Source organism: Oncorhynchus keta, chromosome 36 (genome assembly GCF_023373465.1).
Source record: "Oncorhynchus keta strain PuntledgeMale-10-30-2019 chromosome 36, Oket_V2, whole genome shotgun sequence".
NCBI lineage: Eukaryota > Metazoa > Chordata > Actinopteri > Salmoniformes > Salmonidae > Oncorhynchus > Oncorhynchus keta.
Genome location: NC_068456.1, coordinates 256,122 through 276,029, shown reverse-complemented (window position 1 = coordinate 276,029; position 19,908 = coordinate 256,122). Strand labels below are relative to the sequence as shown.

General features: G+C 41.9%; 2 protein-coding genes across 2 annotated transcripts; both read right to left on the bottom strand.

Moving 5' to 3' along the window:
- Positions 1–1,315: 1,315 nt before the first annotated feature.
- Positions 1,316–11,810, bottom strand: habp2 (hyaluronan binding protein 2). Its single transcript, XM_035753806.2, has 13 exons — positions 11,642–11,810; positions 11,220–11,316; positions 10,937–11,020; positions 10,005–10,115; positions 9,701–9,817; positions 9,419–9,529; positions 9,043–9,220; positions 7,930–8,027; positions 7,267–7,681; positions 5,787–5,929; positions 5,168–5,302; positions 4,721–4,866; positions 1,316–4,521 (listed from the first exon to the last, which is right to left on the bottom strand). Exons 1-13 carry the CDS (start codon positions 11,699–11,701, stop codon positions 4,360–4,362), a joined length of 1,857 nt encoding a protein of 618 aa, XP_035609699.1. The 5' UTR covers positions 11,702–11,810; the 3' UTR covers positions 1,316–4,359.
- Positions 11,811–11,962: 152 nt separating this feature from the next.
- Positions 11,963–17,480, bottom strand: LOC118369433 (probable E3 ubiquitin-protein ligase TRIML1). Its single transcript, XM_035753807.2, has 4 exons — positions 14,995–17,480; positions 14,841–14,860; positions 14,515–14,657; positions 11,963–13,094 (listed from the first exon to the last, which is right to left on the bottom strand). Exons 1-4 carry the CDS (start codon positions 15,283–15,285, stop codon positions 12,505–12,507), a joined length of 1,044 nt encoding a protein of 347 aa, XP_035609700.2. The 5' UTR covers positions 15,286–17,480; the 3' UTR covers positions 11,963–12,504.
- Positions 17,481–19,908: the final 2,428 nt, after the last annotated feature.

Genomic DNA, 19,908 nt, shown 5'->3' with positions numbered 1-19,908 from the left:
TCCTATTACCAAAGGATTCATTTGAATGTAGCTATAGCTTAAACACAGACCAAATCTAAGGTTACCTTGTTTGATGTTTGCTGTTTGGTGAAAACATTGTGTAAAATAAACATTTTGACTCTTGGGGCTGGTGATCCATAACGGTAGGTCACAGGCAGACGGCTTTCGGTGTCTATCACCATATTCCATGTTTATTTTGTTTATGCTTCACAACGCACAACGGAATGTTGGTAGCAGCCATCTTGAAAATTAGGTAATCGTCCTGGCCTGCCCTTATAAATGTTTATGCCCATTTTGGTAGTAAGTCATACCAAAGATTTGAAGGCACCGATCAATAGCCAAGATACTCAGCTTTCCGCAGACACCCTGCTTTTGGCGATAGGGGCTACCTTCTCATACCAGACTGAATTAAATGTTGTTGTTTTTTTAAATTGGGGACTTTTACATTTGAGAGAACAATTCCATTTGTTGGATATGTTAAAGCCAGGATAATGTGACTTGCAAGCCTGATGAGGCTTGTAAAACAGGACATTTCTAACACCACTGTGTTATGGTATAATTAGGCCTTCAAATAAAGGCCTTATTATGTATGTAATGTATTGTCATAAATAATAACATTTTGAAGGCTAATAAGGCTGGTTGAACCATTCATAGAGGGTTCTAGGCAGAACCCTCCAAAGATAAAAGGGTTCTCAGTAGAACCCTTCACAGACATCTCCAGGAAGAACCTTTAGATGATAAAATGGTTCTTGGTAGAACCATTCATAGAGGGTTCGAAGCAGAACCATATACAGGGGGTTCTTTGAAGAACCCTACATAAAGGGTAGATAGAACCCTCTGCAAATGGTTCTACCCAGCAATAAAAAGGGTATCCCATACGGGACAAACTGAAGAACCCTGTGTGGTTCTACTTAAGCACCTTTTTTAAAAAGAGTGTAATTGACATAATACAATGACAATTTGACAAATTGATTGATCAATGATCAATTGTTGTTACAATATTCAATGATTATTATGATTTAGATTAATATAAAAAAATGTTTATCTAACTGCATGTTTCGTATGGCAGGCTGTTGATCATAAAATGTTTTTCCTGATCTTTTTTATTTTAGCAAAGGGCTTTGGTGTGTGTGGCAACAACTGTTTTTACTGATGTTTTTTATGTGACTCAACCAATTGATTAACACATGACACTGAACTTTTCCTTTCCCCCACATTTTGTTTTACGTTACAGCCCAATTCTAAAATGGATTAAATAAATGAAAATCCTCATCAATCTACACGCAAGACCCCATAATGACAAAGTGAAAACAGGTTTTTATCATTTTTGTACATTTATTAAAAATAGTAAACAGAAATCACTTATTTACATACGTATTCAGGCCCTTTGCTATAAGACACAAAATTGAGCTCAGTTGCATCCGGATTCCATTGATCATCCTTGAGATGTTTCTATAGCTTGATTGGGGTCCACCTGTGGTAAATTCAATTAATTGGACATGATTTCGAAAAGCACACACCTGTCTTTATAAGGTCCCACAGTTGACAGTACATGTCAGAACAAAAACCAAGCTATGAGGTCAAAGGAATCATCTGTAGAGCCCCGAAATAGGATTGTGTCGAGGCACAGATCTGGGGAATGGTACTAAAACATTTTTGGAGCATTGAAGGTTCCCAAGAACAGAGAGCAGTGGCCTCCATTCTGCGTTCTTAAATTCTTAAGTGGAAAAGTATGGAACCACCAAGACTCCTCCTTGAGCTGGCTGCACGGCCAAACTGAGCAATCGGTGGAGAAGTGCCTCGGTCAGGGAGGTGACCAACAACCTGATTGTAACTCTGACAGAGCCCCATGGTTCCTCTCTGGTGATGGGATAACCTTCCAGAAGAACAACTATCTCCTCAGCTCTCCATCAATCAGGCCTTTATGGTAGAGTGGCCAGATGGAAGCCACTCCTCAGTAAAAAGCACATGACAGCCCTATTGGTGTTTGCCAAAAGGCACCTAAAGGATTCTCAGACCAATAAGAAACAAGATTCTCTGGTCTGATGAAACCAAGATTGAACTATTTGGCCTGAATGCCAAGCCTGGCACCATCCAAAGGTGAAGCATGGTGGTGGCAGCATCATGTTGTTGGGCTGTTTTTCAGTGTCAAGGACTGGGAGACTAGTCAGGATCGAGGGAAAGATGAACGTAGAAAAGTACAGAGAGATCCTTGATGGAAACCTTTCTCCAGAGTGCTCAGGACCTCAGACTGGAGGTGAAGGTTCACCTTCCAACAGGACAACAACCCTAAGCACACAGCCAAGACAATGCAGGAGTGGCCTCGGGATAAGTCTGCAGAGACCTGACAATAGCTGTGCAGAGACACTCCCCATTTATTTAAATGTGATGTCAGTTTAAAAAAAAAAATATATATATATATATATTGGCAAACATGTCTTAAAACATGTTTTTGTGTAGTCCTTATGGAAGTAATTGTGTCTAGATTGAGGAAAAAAACGATTTAATCCATTTTAGAATAAGGCTGTAACGTAACAAAATGTGGAAAAAGTCAAGGGGTCTGAATACTTTCCAAATGCACTGTATATATCTAATCTAACCTTTTATCCGATACGTTTTACAGAAAAACCTCAAGTGATTGAATAGACGCACCCAGACATGGATTTTGTCATTGTGTCCCCATCATAGGGACCTGGATCTGCTGCCCACACAGGAAGTGGAGAGGGAGCTCTGTGCCCCAGAGAGGATGAGAACAGTGGAGAGAATGGTGGATGAGTTGTCTCAGGCTTTGACTCAGGCCTTTCCATGGATGTAGACACGTTAGTACAAAACTTTACTCCTTATCATTGAAACCGACCTTCACATAGCAATTGTTTCTCTTGATGCTTTTTTTTGCATTGGTAAGAGAATCTGCATTAGGAATGAATGGCATGTGGCCATGTACTGTGAACGTTTTATGGTCGTACATAGTACATGTATAACTTATGCTGTTCATTCATCACCATCAATGAATAGTCCATATGTTTTCAATGCATTGCATATCCATGGTGCATTGACTATGATTGTCTATCTGTAGAACACTGACATTGGACTCGAAAACGTCCCATCCGAAGCTGGAGGTGTCAAGGGACAGGCTACAGGTGTGCTGGAACACGGAGCCCATTGGAATGGACCGATATGAGCGTTATGACTCTCAGTACCGTGTCCTCGCACAGGAGTCCTTCTCCACTGGCCTGCATTACTGGGAAGTCATTGTCCATGAGAAACCCTATTGGCTGATTGGTGCAGTCAATGGGTGCATCTCCAGTATAGATTGGAGAATGGACCAGACTCAGGACTTGACCAACCTGGGTTTAGCAAGGTGAACAAGGGATCTTTCTGCATCTACCATGGGGATGGACAGTACTTGACATGTCATGACTCCCATGAGACGTTACTGTCTTTAGGGGGAAGGAGTCCAAAAGCTGAAGTCCACAAGTGGAGGCTGTTGTTTTCTAATACAGACACACTGATCCTGCACCACCGTTTTCTGTGCAGCAGTGTGTGGGGCCTCTACCCTATGTTTAACCCCTGTATTGATGTGAACAGAGAGCCACTCATCCTGTTCTGTCTAAGAGATGCTTCAGATAGGTCTGTTAGCAGCACTGAGGCTGCACAACACCCACTAACTAGCCTTGTGAAACCAGCCTGCATCTTGCGAGAGCTCGTATTTTGCTTCACTTCATGTGTCAAATGAAACGAAAAGTGAGTGCAGCAGTCAGTCTGCTTGACCAGGCTTAACACCCCCACAGTCCTAAGTTCTGACTCTCAGTGTACTGTATGTCCCTCTGTCCTTTGGTCATCTGTTTTATATTATTTTAAGACTTTGGTGTACTCCACTTGTACTTGCAACGAACAAGTATGCTATTGACCATTAAACCACATATTATTCACCATGAAAGGTTCTGTGCTTTCCTTTTATAGACCTATACTTACTACGTAGTTTTCTCTCATTATCACCACAAGTTTATCCAAGAATACCATTTGCAAAAAATAATAGAAACAGTATTCAGAATCCCCATCTTTGCAGGAAGGTCCATAGAGGGACGTTTTAATGGTTTTGTTCTCTTACAGTCAAATCAGTAATTTTATATCCTGGAATGACATCATGTCAGCTATATTCAAACATATATCAATGATTACTTAGTAGCGGTCCAATTAAGAGACACTTATTTTACCTTTTGCTACTGCAGGGTTTTTGTGATAAACTACTGCTAGAAGGCACTAAACCACCATGTTGCATATGCATTGAGGAATTGTTCTGCCGTGCCGTGATCTAACTTTTTAGTGCCTTCAACTGTATGGACTGGCATAGCCCAGCTATGCTGCTTGTGTCTTTGACTTGATCCAGTCAAGGTAGTGGGAGACCCGTGCGTAGACCCCAGGCTTGTTCTTCAACCCACACTGGTCTCCCCAGCTCACTATACCGTAGATGAAATGGGAGCTCTCCTTGTTACACGTCAGTGGCCCTCCAGAGTCACCCTGTCAGTCACACGGAGTGTTCATTAAACATTTTCAAACCATTCAATACCAAACACATTAAGTAATCTCAATCCAATCCTAATTCAATCCCCCAAAGCGATGCTTTACGTGATATCGTACCGTACTCCGTCAGAGTTGGTCTCAAAGCATCTCCCAAACACAGAATTGAGTCTCAATCCACCCCAATCAACTCACTGACCTGGCAGGAGTCCACTCCTCCCTGCAGGTAACCGGCACAAAACATGGTGTTGTCTATGGCGCTTCCATAGACTTTGCTGCTTGAGCAGCTCTCATGGCTGATCAGCAGCACCTGGGCATCCAGTAGGTGGTTGGAGCCGTAGTCAGCTACGGGGGAGCAGAAGAGTGATAGTGAAGGGAAAATAATAGTTCACACACTGAGGACTTCTAGAAAGTAGAGAACGAGAACAACAAGTATATAACAGATGTTTGCAAGCACACATAAAATACCCATGTAATATGATCAGATTCCATTTGATTGAATTCAGTTACATTTTTATATAACACATGACTAGTGTACATGCACATGATAAGAGTAATATAATTAAATAAATATGCTGTGGGCATGATGACAACATGATGCACATTGTACATGAACATAAGGAAATGCAGTAGAGCCTGCTCTTACAGTCCTCAGTAGCGCCCCATCCAGAGATGGTGCACTCAGTCCCATCAGGGAATGGGCTATCAGGCAAGCAGGCTGCCTTCACAAACTGGCTCTCTCTGGCACAGCGACCATCTGTGGCTTTCAGCTTCAGCACCGCTTTGGGTCAGAAAGGAAATTTATATTATGGGACATTGACTTAGCAGTCACTAAAATATAACAATCAGGGATGGAATTTCATTTCAATTTCAGAACTATTTTAATTGGGATTTCTTCACAGTTACAATGTAAGCAATGATTGAATCATATTGCACGTGATATTATACATTCAAATATAATATGGGAACATGTTTTTTTTTAAAGGAGGTAGAAATGTATAGACCCACATAAAATACAAAGTATGAATAGGATCATTTATTTCATTTATATGCAGTCAATTATATTCAAAAAGTTTACTGAAATTCTTTTTCCAATTGTTCCTTATTTGAATTGGAGATTGGAATTTTTCGGTTTTCTTCCTCAATTGACTGAATTGAAATGGAATTGGTCCCAACCCCTAATAACAATAAAACATCCTTAAGGAAATCCTGACATGCAAACTACAGTAAACAGAGCTTTGAGAAAGAGCAAGTGCAAATATCACCTATGTCATTGTAAACAGCTGTGGATGTCTCCTTGTAATTCTCATGCCTTGTAGCTTTCTCCACTATGATCGTCTGCCCAATGGGCACATCCTTTCCTAGAGTCAGACTCCCAGCCACCACCTGCATCTGGTCCTTTGGATCACTGGTCCAACACAAACACAATGTAGGGTTGCAAAAATTACTTACAGTGATCAGTGGGATGGATATACAGTGCATTCGGAAAGTATTCAGACCCCTTCACTTTTTTCACATTTTGTTACCTTACAGCCTTATTTTAAAATGGATTAAATTCATTAATTTCCTCAACAACCTACACACAATACCCCGTGAATAGTTTTCTTGAAATTCTTTGCAAATGTATTAAACATTTAAAACAGAAATACCTTATTTACATAAGTATTCCGAAAATTTGCTATGAGACTCAAAATTTAGCTCAGGTGCATCCTGTTTCCATTGATCATCCTTCAGATGTTTCTACAACTTGATTGGAGTCCACCTGTCGTAAATTCAATTGACTGGACATGATTTAGAAAGGCACACACCTGTCTATATAAGGTCCCACAGTTGACAGTACATGTCAGAGCAAAAACCAAGCCATGAGATTTAAGGAATTGTCCGTAGATCTCAGAGACAGGATTGTGTCAAGTCACAGATCATGGGAAGGGTACCAAAACATTTCTGCAGCATTGAATGTTCCCAAGAACACAGTGGCCTCAATCATTCTAAAATGTAAGAAGTTTGGAACCACCAAGCTGATAGAGTCATACCCAAGAAGACTCGAGGCTGTAATCGATGCCAAAGGTGCTTCAACAAAGTACTGAGTAAATGTTGTGAATACTTATGCAAATGTGTTAGCAGTTTTTGCTTTGTCAATATGGACTATTGTGTGTAGATTGATAAGGGAAAAAGCTATTTAATCCCATTTTAGAATAAGGCTGTAAGGGACTGCAGTGGTGAGTCTTGGACTGAGATGCAGTGCCTTAGACCTGTGCCACTCGGGATGCAGACTGTAATACAACAAAATGTGGGGGGTGTGAATCATTTCTGAAGGTACTATATATACACATGCATCCATAAGGACCAACGCATGAAACCATACAATATAGACCACTGACATAGTGTATATACAGTACAGTGTATCTCTGGGTACACTATGTCAGTGGTCTATATTGTATGGGTTCATGCGTATTATAAATGTATTATTCATGCGTATTATAAATCGCTTGCCAAAGGTGATTCTAACATTTATTGACTCAGGGGTGTGAATACTTATGTACATTGGGGTTTTCTGTATTTCATTTTGAGTACATTTGCAAACATTTCAAAAAACATGTTTTCACTTTGTCATTATGGGGCATTGTGTGTAGATGGGTGAAGAAAAAAATATTGAATTCAATTTAGGCTGAAACACAACAAAATGTGGAATAAGTCAAGGTGTATGAATACTTTCTGAAGGCACTGTATTATAGATATACTCACATGCAGTGGCCGGCAGTCAGAGCCCAGCAGCTATCGATGAGCACCGCTCCACAGATGTGCCTGTATGCCTGGCTGGAGCCCTTGGGTCGGACCTGCAGGGACAGTTGCCAGGGCTGGGCTCCAGGGACGGCCTTCAAGCCTCCGTAGATCCTGGTGATGGCCTTCTTCGGCTGGGGCTTTCCACAGGTGGTGAACTGCTTATCAGAGGCGGGGCTAGCTGTGGGCTGTCGTGGGGCTCCACTGGGCTTTGGCGCTGTAGGTTTCTCTGGACCCGCTGAGGGTTTGGCCGGTGTTGGTTCAGGCTTGGGTGTTGTAGTAGTAGTTGTAGTAGTGGGTTTGGGACGAGTAGTAGGCTTGATAGTTGTAGTAGTTGTAGTAGTGGGCTTCGGACCAGTAGTAGGCTTGGGACCAGCATCTGTTGTGACCATGGTTGAAAGAATTCAGTACAATTTTACTTGTGCTTCTACATCTGCATTGCTTGCTGTTTGGGGTTTTAGGTTGGGTTTCTGCATAGCACTTTGTGACATCGGCTGATGTAAAAAGGGCTTTGTGAATACATTTGATTGATTTGATTGACTTATCCCCGCGGGATAAACTATTTGGCCTGATGTTCACTTCCTGTCCATATAGGCAGCTGTCAGAGATATGATATTTAATGCTGACCTGTGGGCTTAGCACACTCCCTGACGCCACAGTGATCCCACAGCAGCAACCGCCCTCTTCTTATGAAGCACCATGGCTGAGTGTCACCATCTGGGTTTCTGGACCAATCAATACACAACAGTAAACAAGAGAGTTAGCTGTATAAAGCAATATGTTTGAGTGTGAGAGAGATAAGTATACACTACCGTTCAAAAGTTTGGGGTCACTTAGAAATGTTCTTGTTTTTTTGTCCATTAAAATAACATCAAATTGATCAGAAATACAGTGTAGACATTGTTAATGTTGTAAATGACTATTGTAGCTGGAAACGGCAGATTTCTTATGGAATATCTACATATGCGGACAGAGGCCCATTATCAGCAACCATCACTCCTGTATTCCAATGGCACGTTGTGTTAGCTAATCCAAGTTTATAATTTTAAAAGGCTAATTGATCATTAGAAAACTATTTTGCAATTATGTTAGCACAGCTGAAAACTGTTGTGCTGATTTAAAGGAGCAATAAAACTGTCCTTCTTTAGACTAGTTGAGTATCTGGAGCATCAGCATTTGTGGGTTCCATTACAGGCTCAAAATGGCCAGAATCAAAGACCTTTCTTCTGAAACTCGTCAGTCTATTCTTGTTCTGAGAAATGAAGGCTATTCCATGTGAGAAATTACCAAGAAACTGAAGACCTTGTACAATGCTGTGCATTACTCCCTACACAGAACAGCGCAAACTGGCCCTAACCAGAATAGAAAGAGGAGTGGGAGGCCCCGGTGCACAACTGAGCAAGAGGACAATTAGTTTGAGAAACAGGCACCTCACAAGTCCTCAACTGACAACTTCATGAAATAGTACCCGCAAAACATCAGTTTCAGCGTCAACAGTGAAGAGCCGACTCTGGGATGCTGGCCTTCTAGGCAGAGTTCCTTTGTCCAGTGACTAGGTTCTTTTGTCCATCTTAATCTTTTATTTTTATTGGCCAGTCTGAGATATGGCTTTTTCTTTGCAACTCTGCTTAGAAGGCCAGCATCCCGGAGTCGCATACTATACTGATCTTATCTAAAAGTATAAACTGATCCTACATCATCACTCATACTCTGAGACTCTATGTGAATATGTGCCCAGACCTGCAGAAGTTATGAGGGCCTAGTCCATCGTCATCCTCAAAGTCATTGAAGGGATCAGAGCCTTTCTCCAGGATGAAATGGGAGTTCCAGTAGAGACATTCCTCTCCATAATCTGTCTCACTCACGTTGCCGCGATATGACTCCCCGTCATCCTTGACCTTGTAACAGTCATCTGGGCCTAGTCAAGATTATGACATTTACATCCAGTCAGTATATCAGGAACGGTTTGACCATTCTATTTAAATTCTCTCAATTCAGTAAACTGAAATTCCACTTCCCATTTTTTTTTCAACAACTATTGGTTTATTTCCTGAAATGGACGTGAACCCAACTCTATTGGCTGACTGAAGAGCTGGAATGTACTGTATTTATTTACCAACATTACAGAAACGTCCACTGAAGCCTTCTGGGCAGAGGCAGTCAAAGTCCATGCCGTCCTTGACACACAAGCCTCCATTCTTACAGGGGTTAGGCTGACACACCGCAACTGGGAAAGAAATGTGATTACAGAAGCATCATGCTTAGCTAAAAATGACCAAAAAATTCCATAGTATACATTGCTATTTTCTCACATTACCCCCCCAAAAAATGAAAGAGGATAATAATTTGAATAATTTGTGAGGACACTTCAGAGGCAAGAGGTCAGGAGGGCTCTCACGTAATTTGCAGTCTGGTGGCAGGAAGGGCTGCTTGCACTTGCACGCGTAGAAAGGTGGTTTAGAGGTCAACACACACTCGCCACGACCACATGTGCCCCTCTTACACATTTTGGGCCCTGTAAGAACAATTCAGATTCACATCGGTTTATTTCTCACTACATCTGACTGTATCCACAAGGTAAATGTGGCATAATCTTTGTCGTAAATAATTTTGGTCTAAAAACGATTTAAAATCTACTATACAAGCCAAGGACTAAAGTATAAAGCTTTTTCAATTTATGGAGCCTCTTTTCCCTTTCCTACCTTTCTGGCACTTCTTGCCCTTGAATGGCTTAGGGCAGTCACATTTGAACCTTCTCTTTCCCTTCTCCTCACACACACCGTCATTGAGGCAAGGGTTTGGGTTGCATTGGCCTGCAATATGAACAAGACAAGGGGAGGAGGAAGGCTTTTACATGAGCAGTTTCGAACAGTGATTGATTTAGACTCGGCATCGACTTTAGACTCAGTCAGTATAGACCGTAGCGTCTTCTTGTGTCCTCGCAATAGTATGTCATCTGACATACTATATCTACAGTATGTTGACTTGTCAGAGGCTACATTTGTGCCACCTTAACTGCTGTACCAATTTCACCGATGTGTGGTAGTAGTGCCCCAACAATTAAATGTGTATAGGGGAAAGATGGGAGTGGCAGCAAGTCTCAAACCTTTAATGGTTGAGTAGTTGACATGTCCTTTGGTCTGTTTTGCCATGTATTCCCTACTAGTTTGGAAGCCGTTGTTTAGTCCTCTAAAAGTGCAATTGATAGAAAAGACCAAACAAGACTTCCAAACTGGCATTCATTGATATGCTGCAATATGTAAACACATTACCAATTGCATACAATTACGGTAAAATATTGTAAAATGCAAACCCCATCTCCTCTCAATTATTTACATTTTGTTCATTTATTCATTACAATTACGGTTAAAAGATTAGTAATGCACTGTACATCTGTTTTATGGTAACTTACAGGCAGCCAGTTGCCTGCAAGTTAGCATTAAAACAACAATATAAAATATCACAATATCAGTATTGGATACTGTAAAATACAGTACGGTAACATACTGTACTTTTTTTTTTTTTTTTTTACAGTAACCTTCAGGCAACTTGCTGCCTTTAAGTTATGGTAAACAGCAGGGAAGGTTTTACAATGTAGTGCATGTCATAAGACAATTTCTTCTTCACATCTCACCATCTGGTTCTTGGAGTTCATAAAGCCAGTCAAGATCATCACTATCGTCCTCACCTGGTTCGTCTACGATCTCAAAGAATGGATCTAGAGCGGAGATACACTAACATTGTCAAACATTGTCGTGTTACATGGTCTCCCTCTCCCTCTTCCCCTCTCTCTTTACGTCTGTGTGTGTGCATGCGTGTGAAAGCATATTGTGAAAGCCTATACTATTGTGCATTATGAATAAATAATATGAATAAATATGAATAATAATAATATATGAATAAATCATATGCTTTACCCTTCAGAATATCCTCGTGACTTCTGTACTTTCTTTCAGGCTTTTTGCTGTGTTTTTCCTGTTTCGGATGTTTTCCATGCTTCTCTTGTTTACGTAACTGAATAAAAGATGTCATCATTCTTCTTTCAACCAAGTAACATTATGGACAGTAGTAGCATTTACTACATTTGTATTTTACCAGTGCAACAGTAGGCCTAATGCCAGCACTCATGCAATATTTGCCAAACTGCAAAACTTGTAAACAACACATCTTTGAGATTTTATTAAACACAGCAAAATAAACAATTAAACAACAGGAAGAATGTTGTACGGGAGAGCAAACACATTCGACAGGCATCTACTCTAAACTTGCAACTCTAAACTATCACCCTTTTATTCCTGATATTTACTGCAAAAGAAAATCAAATGAGTAGAATACCTACTTGAACAGGTAGAATGAGCAATACAAGGAAGAGGCAGAAGAAAAGAGGCTTGGAGTTCATGATGGCAGTGATTGTGTGCGGCTAGAAGAGTAATTCTGTCAGATCACCCACATCATTTCCCAACCATTTGTGTGGGAAGACTAACCTTTGTATGCACAGAGTGCTTTGGCATCTAGGTCTCTCACCGCACACTACCGTTCTATTGACTAAGGGGATGTCAGGGGTGTCAGAGTTTTTTTTTTTCATTTAAAGAGAGCTTACCTTAAAACACATATAATAAACAAACATACAGATTATCTGCAAATCCAACAGTAAGTGATTCATCAATTCAGGCAACACTGACCTAGATTGTTTGTGAAAGTATAGTTAGCACATAGGACTAGTCATTTACTATTGGATATTACCATTAGAGCTCAGAGATCCTATTTACAAAGAGAGATTGTTTTTTGTTTGAGTGTAGACTTTGGATTCACATCACATGTTAGCTGTGTAGGCTACTCTCCAGGGGCATAAAGTTTATTTTACGGCAAATCTTTCTTCTGTGGCCCTGTCTGGTTTACAGAGCAGCAATATATATATATATATTTATTTGATAGCTAAAACCACTAATACTTTGGTTAAAACGATATGGACTTCTCTAAAACTGGAACCACAATAAATTTAAAAGGATCTTGATCCTCCCCTTCTACCTCGAAACAGCACCTTAGATCCAGTCATTAATAGATTACAGAATGCATATTTAAGTACTTGTATAGATAAAAGAGCAGCGACATGAGAAATTGTCAAATAACATCGCTGACTAAATGCTGATGATCCAATGATAAAGCCTTTAAGAGTCAGTAGGAGCATCATAAGGAGCAGAGTCAGCATTCCTGGGCATTCTGGAAAGCACTAGGAGGTGGAGGTGCATTACAGATCACAATGGGTTTGGTGTTTGTACCATTGTGATCGTGACCTGAGCACAGCGCCAGGTGGAGACAGTCCCTGAAAGCACCTGTGCAGAACGAGAACAGAGGGGTCATGCTGTCCGCCCCCAGGAAAGACACCAGGCCCCCTGGGAAACTACATAGCACCCCAATACGGCGGAAGTGTTTTGTGACAGGCAGCTGGTGGGGCACCCCACTGTGCCAGGCTGTGTACTCCCCATCAAAGAACTCCACAGCCCAGGAATCAGAGCCACGGCCCAGCCAACAGTCCTCAGCTCGGCCCTTGCGGGAGATGGTGGGGTAGGTGAGGCCCAGCTCCCAGTACGTCTTACCAGCCACGTCTATCTCCCAGTAGTGACGCCCAGAGCTGAAACCCTGCAGGCTGATCACGTTGAGGGTGGTGTCAAAGCGGCCCGGGAGCTCTGGTAGTTCCTGCCAGGTGTCTGTGTAGGTGGCACTGTCACCGCGCGGGGAAATTATCAGCTTAGGATGCGCTGTCTCTGGGTCCAGGGAAACCTCTGTGGAATCTGGGGACAGATGTGTATTTTTACCATGAGAAATTACAATATTTAAAAGAAAATATTCTCACTGGCTGGGTGTGATAAAAATTTGAAATCACAGAGTTTTAGGTTTTAAAATCAAATCAGATTTTATTTGTCACATGCACCGAATACAACGTGTGTAGACTTTACAGTGAAATGCTTGCTTACTAGCCCTTCCTATTGATGCAGAGTTTCAAAATATGAATACAAAGAAAAATAGTAACACGAGGAATAAAATACACAAGAATGGATCTACAGGTATATACAGGGAGTACCAGTACTAGATCAATGTGCAGGGTTACAAGGTGTTTGAGGTAGATATATACAGTGCCTCCAGAAAGTATTCTGACCCCTTGACTTTTTCCACATTTTGTTGTGTTACAGCCTGAATTGAACATAGATTAAATTGAGATTTTGGGTCACTGGCCTACACACAATACCCCATTATGTCAAAGTTGACTCATCCCCAGTGATGTATTGGGCTGTCCGCACCACCCTATTTAGCACTTGGCAGTGCACTTGACATACCAAGCTGTGATGCAGCCAGTCAAGACACTCTTGATGGTGCAGCTGTAGAATTTGTTGGGGATCTGGGGGCCAATGCCAAATATTTTCAGCCTATTATGCCCTCTTCTTGACAGTGTGAGTGTGTGTGGACCATGTTAAGTCCTTAGAGTGATGTGGACACCAAGGAACTTGAAGCTCTTGACCAGCCCTGTCAATGTGTATGGGGATGTGCTCTCCCCTCTTTCCCCTATAGTCCACGATCAGCTTCTTGGACTTATTGACTTTGAGGGAGAGGTTGTGCTGGCACCACACTGCCAAGTCTCTTACATCCTCCCTGTAGGCTGTCTCATCGCCTTCGGTGAGAAACTGTTGTGTCATCAAACAAATTGATGATGGAGTCATGCGTGGCCAATCAGTTGTGGGTGAACAGGGAGTACTAGAGGGGACTAAGCACACAACCCTGAGGGACACCCTGTTCAGGGTCAGCGTGGCGGAGGTGTTGTTGCCTACCCTTACCACCTGAGGGTGACCCTTCAGGAAATCCAGGATCCAGTTGCAGAGGGAGGTGTTCAGTTCCAGGGTTCCCAGCTTGGTGATGAGCTTGGAGGGAACTATGGTGTGGACACTGAGCTGTATGACAGCATTCTAACATAGTTATTTCCCCTCTTGTCCCGGTGGGAGAGGGCAGTGTGAGGTACAATTGAGATTGCGTTTTTAGGTTCAAAAACATGCTGCATGTTAAAATGGCTTACCCACACATATATTATAGATGTAACACATCTATAACGAAATAACTCGGACAGACCTGCCTATCTCGCTTCAAGTGTAATTGACATCACATCTTATGAATGATATCATTAAAAATGAAAAGACTTCATGGAATACTAAGGGAACTCACAGCTCTTGATGAGTCTCTTGGTGATGGGGGTCTGGGAGCGTATGAGTAGCAGCATGTTGTTGGTGAGGCTGAGGATCTGGTCAGCTTTAGGCTCATCCAAGTTCACTTTGCTGGGATCTGTCCTGCTCAGCAGATCTATCACTCTGGGTGAGAGAAGACAGACATCAATATTTACTGCAGGAGCCATCACATGAACAGTGACAGTTCATGATCAATAATGATGATTGAAAACATATTTGTCAATAACAGGTTTCCCTAAAAAAGATTTGTATCTGATTTGCATGTGGTATAAGAAACAAAAAATGTATCTGGATCAAATGACATACCTGCCAACTATCTCAGTGTCCTGGAGAAGATGGGTAGGAAATAAAGATAGTGACAATGAATAGTCAGTTCACAATATGTACATATCATAGTTACATCCATCATCAATATCCATTGAATGAGTTCATGTTAAATAGAACCGAAGAGCCAAATCACCAGTGAATAAGGCAGTAGAAAGTCCTTCTGGGCCAGCTCAGCTGTGAGCCTGGCCAGATCCTGCTCTATCTCCTGAATGATGGTGCAGTTCTTCTCCATCAGGTCCTCCAGGGCTGTGACTGCAGCTCTCTCCTCCATCTCCAGGTGGGTTAGAGTCATCCCCAGGTCCTCATCCAGAACCCTCTGGATGTCCTCATACTTCTTCCTTATACTCTCCCTCATTGCTGATGACTTTTTCTGGTTGGGTGACACAGACTCAATCAGTGTGAAAAACATTGCAACATATCCCATCTTAGAGATTTAAATGCTACCATGCTTTGAGAGTTTTTCAGCACAAATAGACACCATTGAAATATAGATATGAGATGTGACCACAGAAATATAAAGCAACACTTCCTTTTAAGGGATCCTTACAGTGTAATTGCATGGATAATTACTCTGTGACAAGTATTGAAGTTAATTGTAATAACTCACAGTTACACTGTAATATCAACAGGTCATCAATTGCATTCTGTAATTGCGGAGGTGTAACAACGAATGCATGTTACAATGCTTGTTACAAATGGTCAAGTTTTCACTAACTTCACCAGTGTTTTGTTTCTTCTCAGCTTCATCCGAGGGTATAATCTCTTGTGGACGCATGCGCTGGGTGTCCTGAGATGTCATAAACTCAGATTTCCTATCTGTGAATGCACACTCTTCAAAATGTCCACTCAATATCGTTGCTAGCACTTGCCCCCAAAAAGTGTACCATCTGGGTTAACTTCTTGGTGACAGGGGGCAGTATTTTCACATCCAGATGAAATGCATGCCCAAATTCAACTACCTGCTACTCATCCCCAGAAGATAAGATATGTATATAATTAGTAGATTTGGATAGAAAACACTCTGAAATTAAAACTGTTTAAATCATATCTGTGAGTATAACAGAACTTATTTAGCAGGCGAAACCCTGAGGACAAACCATTCATATTTTTGTTTTTGTTGAGGTCACTCACTTTTCAATGAGTTTTCATTGGGAATCCAGATTTCTAAGGGACCTTCTTGCAGTTACTATCGCTTCCACTGGATGTCAACAGTCTTTAGAAATTGGTTGAGGTTATTCCTTTGTGTAATGAAGAAGTACGGCCATCTTGAACGAGGGTCACTTGAAGTGTACTGTTAGATAGAGGCGCATGACCAGAAAGCTAGCTACAGTTTGTTTCCTTCCTGTATTGAACACAGATTATCCTGTCTTCAATTTTATCAATTATTTACGTAAAAAAATACCTAAAGTTGTATTACAAAAGTAGCTTGAAATGTTTTGGCAAAGTTTACACGTAACTTTTGGAACCAGTGTTTTTCTGGATCAAACGCGCCATAATGTATATCAGCGGAATTAGTCGAACAAAAGGACCATTTGTGATGTTTATGGGACATATTGGAGTGCCAACAAAAGAAGCTTGTCAAAGGTAAGGCATGATTTATATTTTTATTTCTGCGTTTTGTGTCGCGTCGCGCCTGCAGGGTTGCAATATGGTTTCTCTCTTTGTTTACGGAGGTGCTATCCTCAGATAATAGCATTGTTTGCTTTCGCCGAAAAGCCTTTTTGTATGTGTGATTTAATGAAAGTTTGATTTTTATAGTATTTCCTCATCAATCTACACACAATACCCTATAATGACAAAGCATAAAACAGGTTTTTAGAAATGTCTACAAATTAAAAAAAAAAAATTAATACAAAAATACCTAAATACCTAAGTATTCAGAACCTTTGCTATGAGACTCAAAATTGAGCTCAGGTGCATCCTGTTCCCATTGATCATCCTTGAGATGTTTCTACAACTTGATTGAAGTCCACCTGTGCTAAATTCAATTGTCTATATAAGGTCCTACAGTTGACAGTGCATGTCAGAGAAAAAAACCAAGCCATGAGGTCGAAGGAATTGTCCGCTAGGCTATAGGACTGTTTTAGCTAGTACAGACTGGAATATGTTCCGGGATTCTTCCGATGGCATTTAGGAGTACACCACATCAGTCACTGGCTTCATCAATAAGTGCATCGATAACGTCGTCCCCACAGTTACCGTATGTACATACCCCAATCAGAAGTCATGGATTACAGGCAACAGCCGCACTGAACTAAAGGATAGAAGCGGAACTCTAACCCGGGTGCTAAGAAGAAATCCCACTATGACCTCCGACGAACCATCAAACAGGCAAACTGTGAATACAGGACTAAGATTGAATCGTACTACACCGGCTCTGATGCTCGTTGGGCTTGCAAACTACTACGGACTACAAAGGGAAGCACAGCCGCGAGCTGCCCAGTTACATTAACCTACCAGACGAGCTAAATACCGTCTATGCTAGCTTTGAGGCAAGCAACACTGAAGCATGCATGAGAGCATCAGCTGTTCCAGATGACTGTGTGATCACGTCCTTCGTAGCCGATGTGAGTAAGACCTTTAAACAGGTCAACATTCACAAGTCCGCAGGGCCAGATGGATTACCAGGACGTGTACTCTGAGCATGCGCTGACCAATTGGCAGGTGTCTTCACTAACATTTTAAACCTGTCCCTGACCGAGTTTGTAATAGCAACAAGTTTCAAGCAGACCCTGTGCCAAAGAACACCAAGGTAACCTGCCTAAATGACTACCGACCCATAGCACTCACGTCTGTAGCCATGAAGTGCTTTGAAAAGCTGGACATGGCTCACATCAGCACTATTATCGCAGAAACCCGAGACCCACTCCGATTTGTATACCGCCCCAACAGATCCACAGATGATGCAATCTCTATTTCACTCCACACTACCCTTTCCCACCTGAACAAAAGGAACACCTATTCATTGACTACAGCTCAGCCTTCAAAACCATAGTCCCCTCAAAGCTCATCACTAAACTAAGGACTCTGGGACTAAATACCTCCCTCTACAACTGGATCCTGGACTTCCTGACGGGCCGCACCATGGTGGTAAGGGTAGGTATCAACACATCTGCCATTTTGGTCCTCAACACAGGGGCCTCTCAGGAGTGAGTGCTCAATCCCCTCCTGTACTCCCTGTTTACCCATGACTGCATGGCCAAGTACAACTCCAACACCATCATTAAGTTTGCTGACAACACAACATTTGTAGGCCTGATCACTGACAACGATGAGACAGCCTATAGGGGGGTGGTCAGAGACCTGGCAGTGTGGTGCCAGGATAACAACCTCTCCCTCAAAGTGACCAAGACAAAGGAGATGATTGTGGACTACAGAAAAAGGAAGACAGAGTACGCCTCCATTCTCCTTGACAAGGCTGTACTGGAGCAGGTTGAGAGCTTCAAGTTCCTTGGTGTCCACATCACCAACAAACTATCATGGTCCAAACACACCAAGACAGTCGTGAAGTTCTACAGCTGCACCATCGAGTGTATCCTGACTGGTTACATCACCACCTGGTATGGCAGCTGCTTTGACACACTTTGACATTTCTAAAACTGTTAAAATAATGTCTGAGACTATAACAGAATTGATATGGCAGGTGAAAATCAGAAGAAAAAACTACCAAAATATTTTTTCTTAAAATGGAAACTTACTGTTCGTATGTAAATCCGTCTCCCAGATTGCAATTCCTATGGCTTCCACTAGATGTCAACAGTCTTTATTCAAGGTTTCAGGCTTGCTTTTTGAAAAACAAGCAAGAATTTTGAGTTTTGGTTTGGACACCACCGGAACAAAATCAGTCTTTCGGCGCCTGAAGGAGAGGGCGCGCGCTTACCAATTTTGCTTTCCTATTGAACATACTACATTCTGTATGAAATATTATAGTTTATTTACATTTATAGTACCTGAGGATTAAATAGAAATATCGTTTGACTTGTTTGGACAAAGTTTTAGCGGTAGCTTTTTGGACTCCTTTGTCTGCATGTTGAACGAGTGGATTACTGAAATCGATGGCGCCAACTAAACTGACTTTTTGGGATATAAAGAAGGATTTCATCTAACAAAACGACCATTCATGTTGTAGCTGGGACCCTTGGGATTGCAAAGAGGGGACGATCTTCGAAAGTAAGTGATTTATTTATTCGCTATTTGTGATTTTATGAAGCCTGTGCTGGTTGAAAAATATGTTGATGTGGGGCACCATCCTCAGACAATCGCATGGTATGCTTTCACCGTAAAGCCTATTGTAAATCGGACAACGCAGTTAAATTAACAAGAATGTAGGCTTTCAAATGATATAAGATACTTGTATGTTCATGAATGTTTAATATTACGATTATTTATTTGAATTGCGCGCCCTCCAATTGTGTCCTTCAAGCGGGACGCCTATCCAACCATCTGCCATGACAGACCCAGCAGACTTGGACCAGCTCTGCCATGCTGTCTCCCTGTAGGGAGCCACCATTAGGAGACATGAGGAGTTGGTACAGAAACCTTTGGAAGGGCTCAGGTCCTTGAAAGAACGGTACAACCAAAGGCTATTATGGGAGTTAGCTCAGAGGCTACCTACCACCTCTGAAAAACCCCAATCACCCAGTAATTTTCCCCCTATCTGTGGTGAGTTTGTACAGCCTATCCAGGCTCCCAGAGAACCCCGCTTACCTCCTCTGGAGTAATAGTCGGGGAATACTGGTACCTGCCTGGGTTTTTTTTCTCAGTGCTCGCTTATTTTTGAGCTACAGCCATCTTCGTTTCTTTCAGACAGATCGAAGAAAGCGTATATTATTACACTAATGTCGGGAAGGGCGCTCTCCTGGGCTACGGCAGTTTGGGAGCAACAATCTGCCATTTGTGGGCTTCTGGAGGAATTCATGGCAGAAGTGAGAAAGGTATTTGAGTCTCTGGTTTCTGGGAGAAAGGCGGCCAGTAAAGTGCTTAACTTACATCAAAACTCCCGTAGTGTGGCAGACTATGCGGTTGATTTTTGCACGTTGGCCGCCGA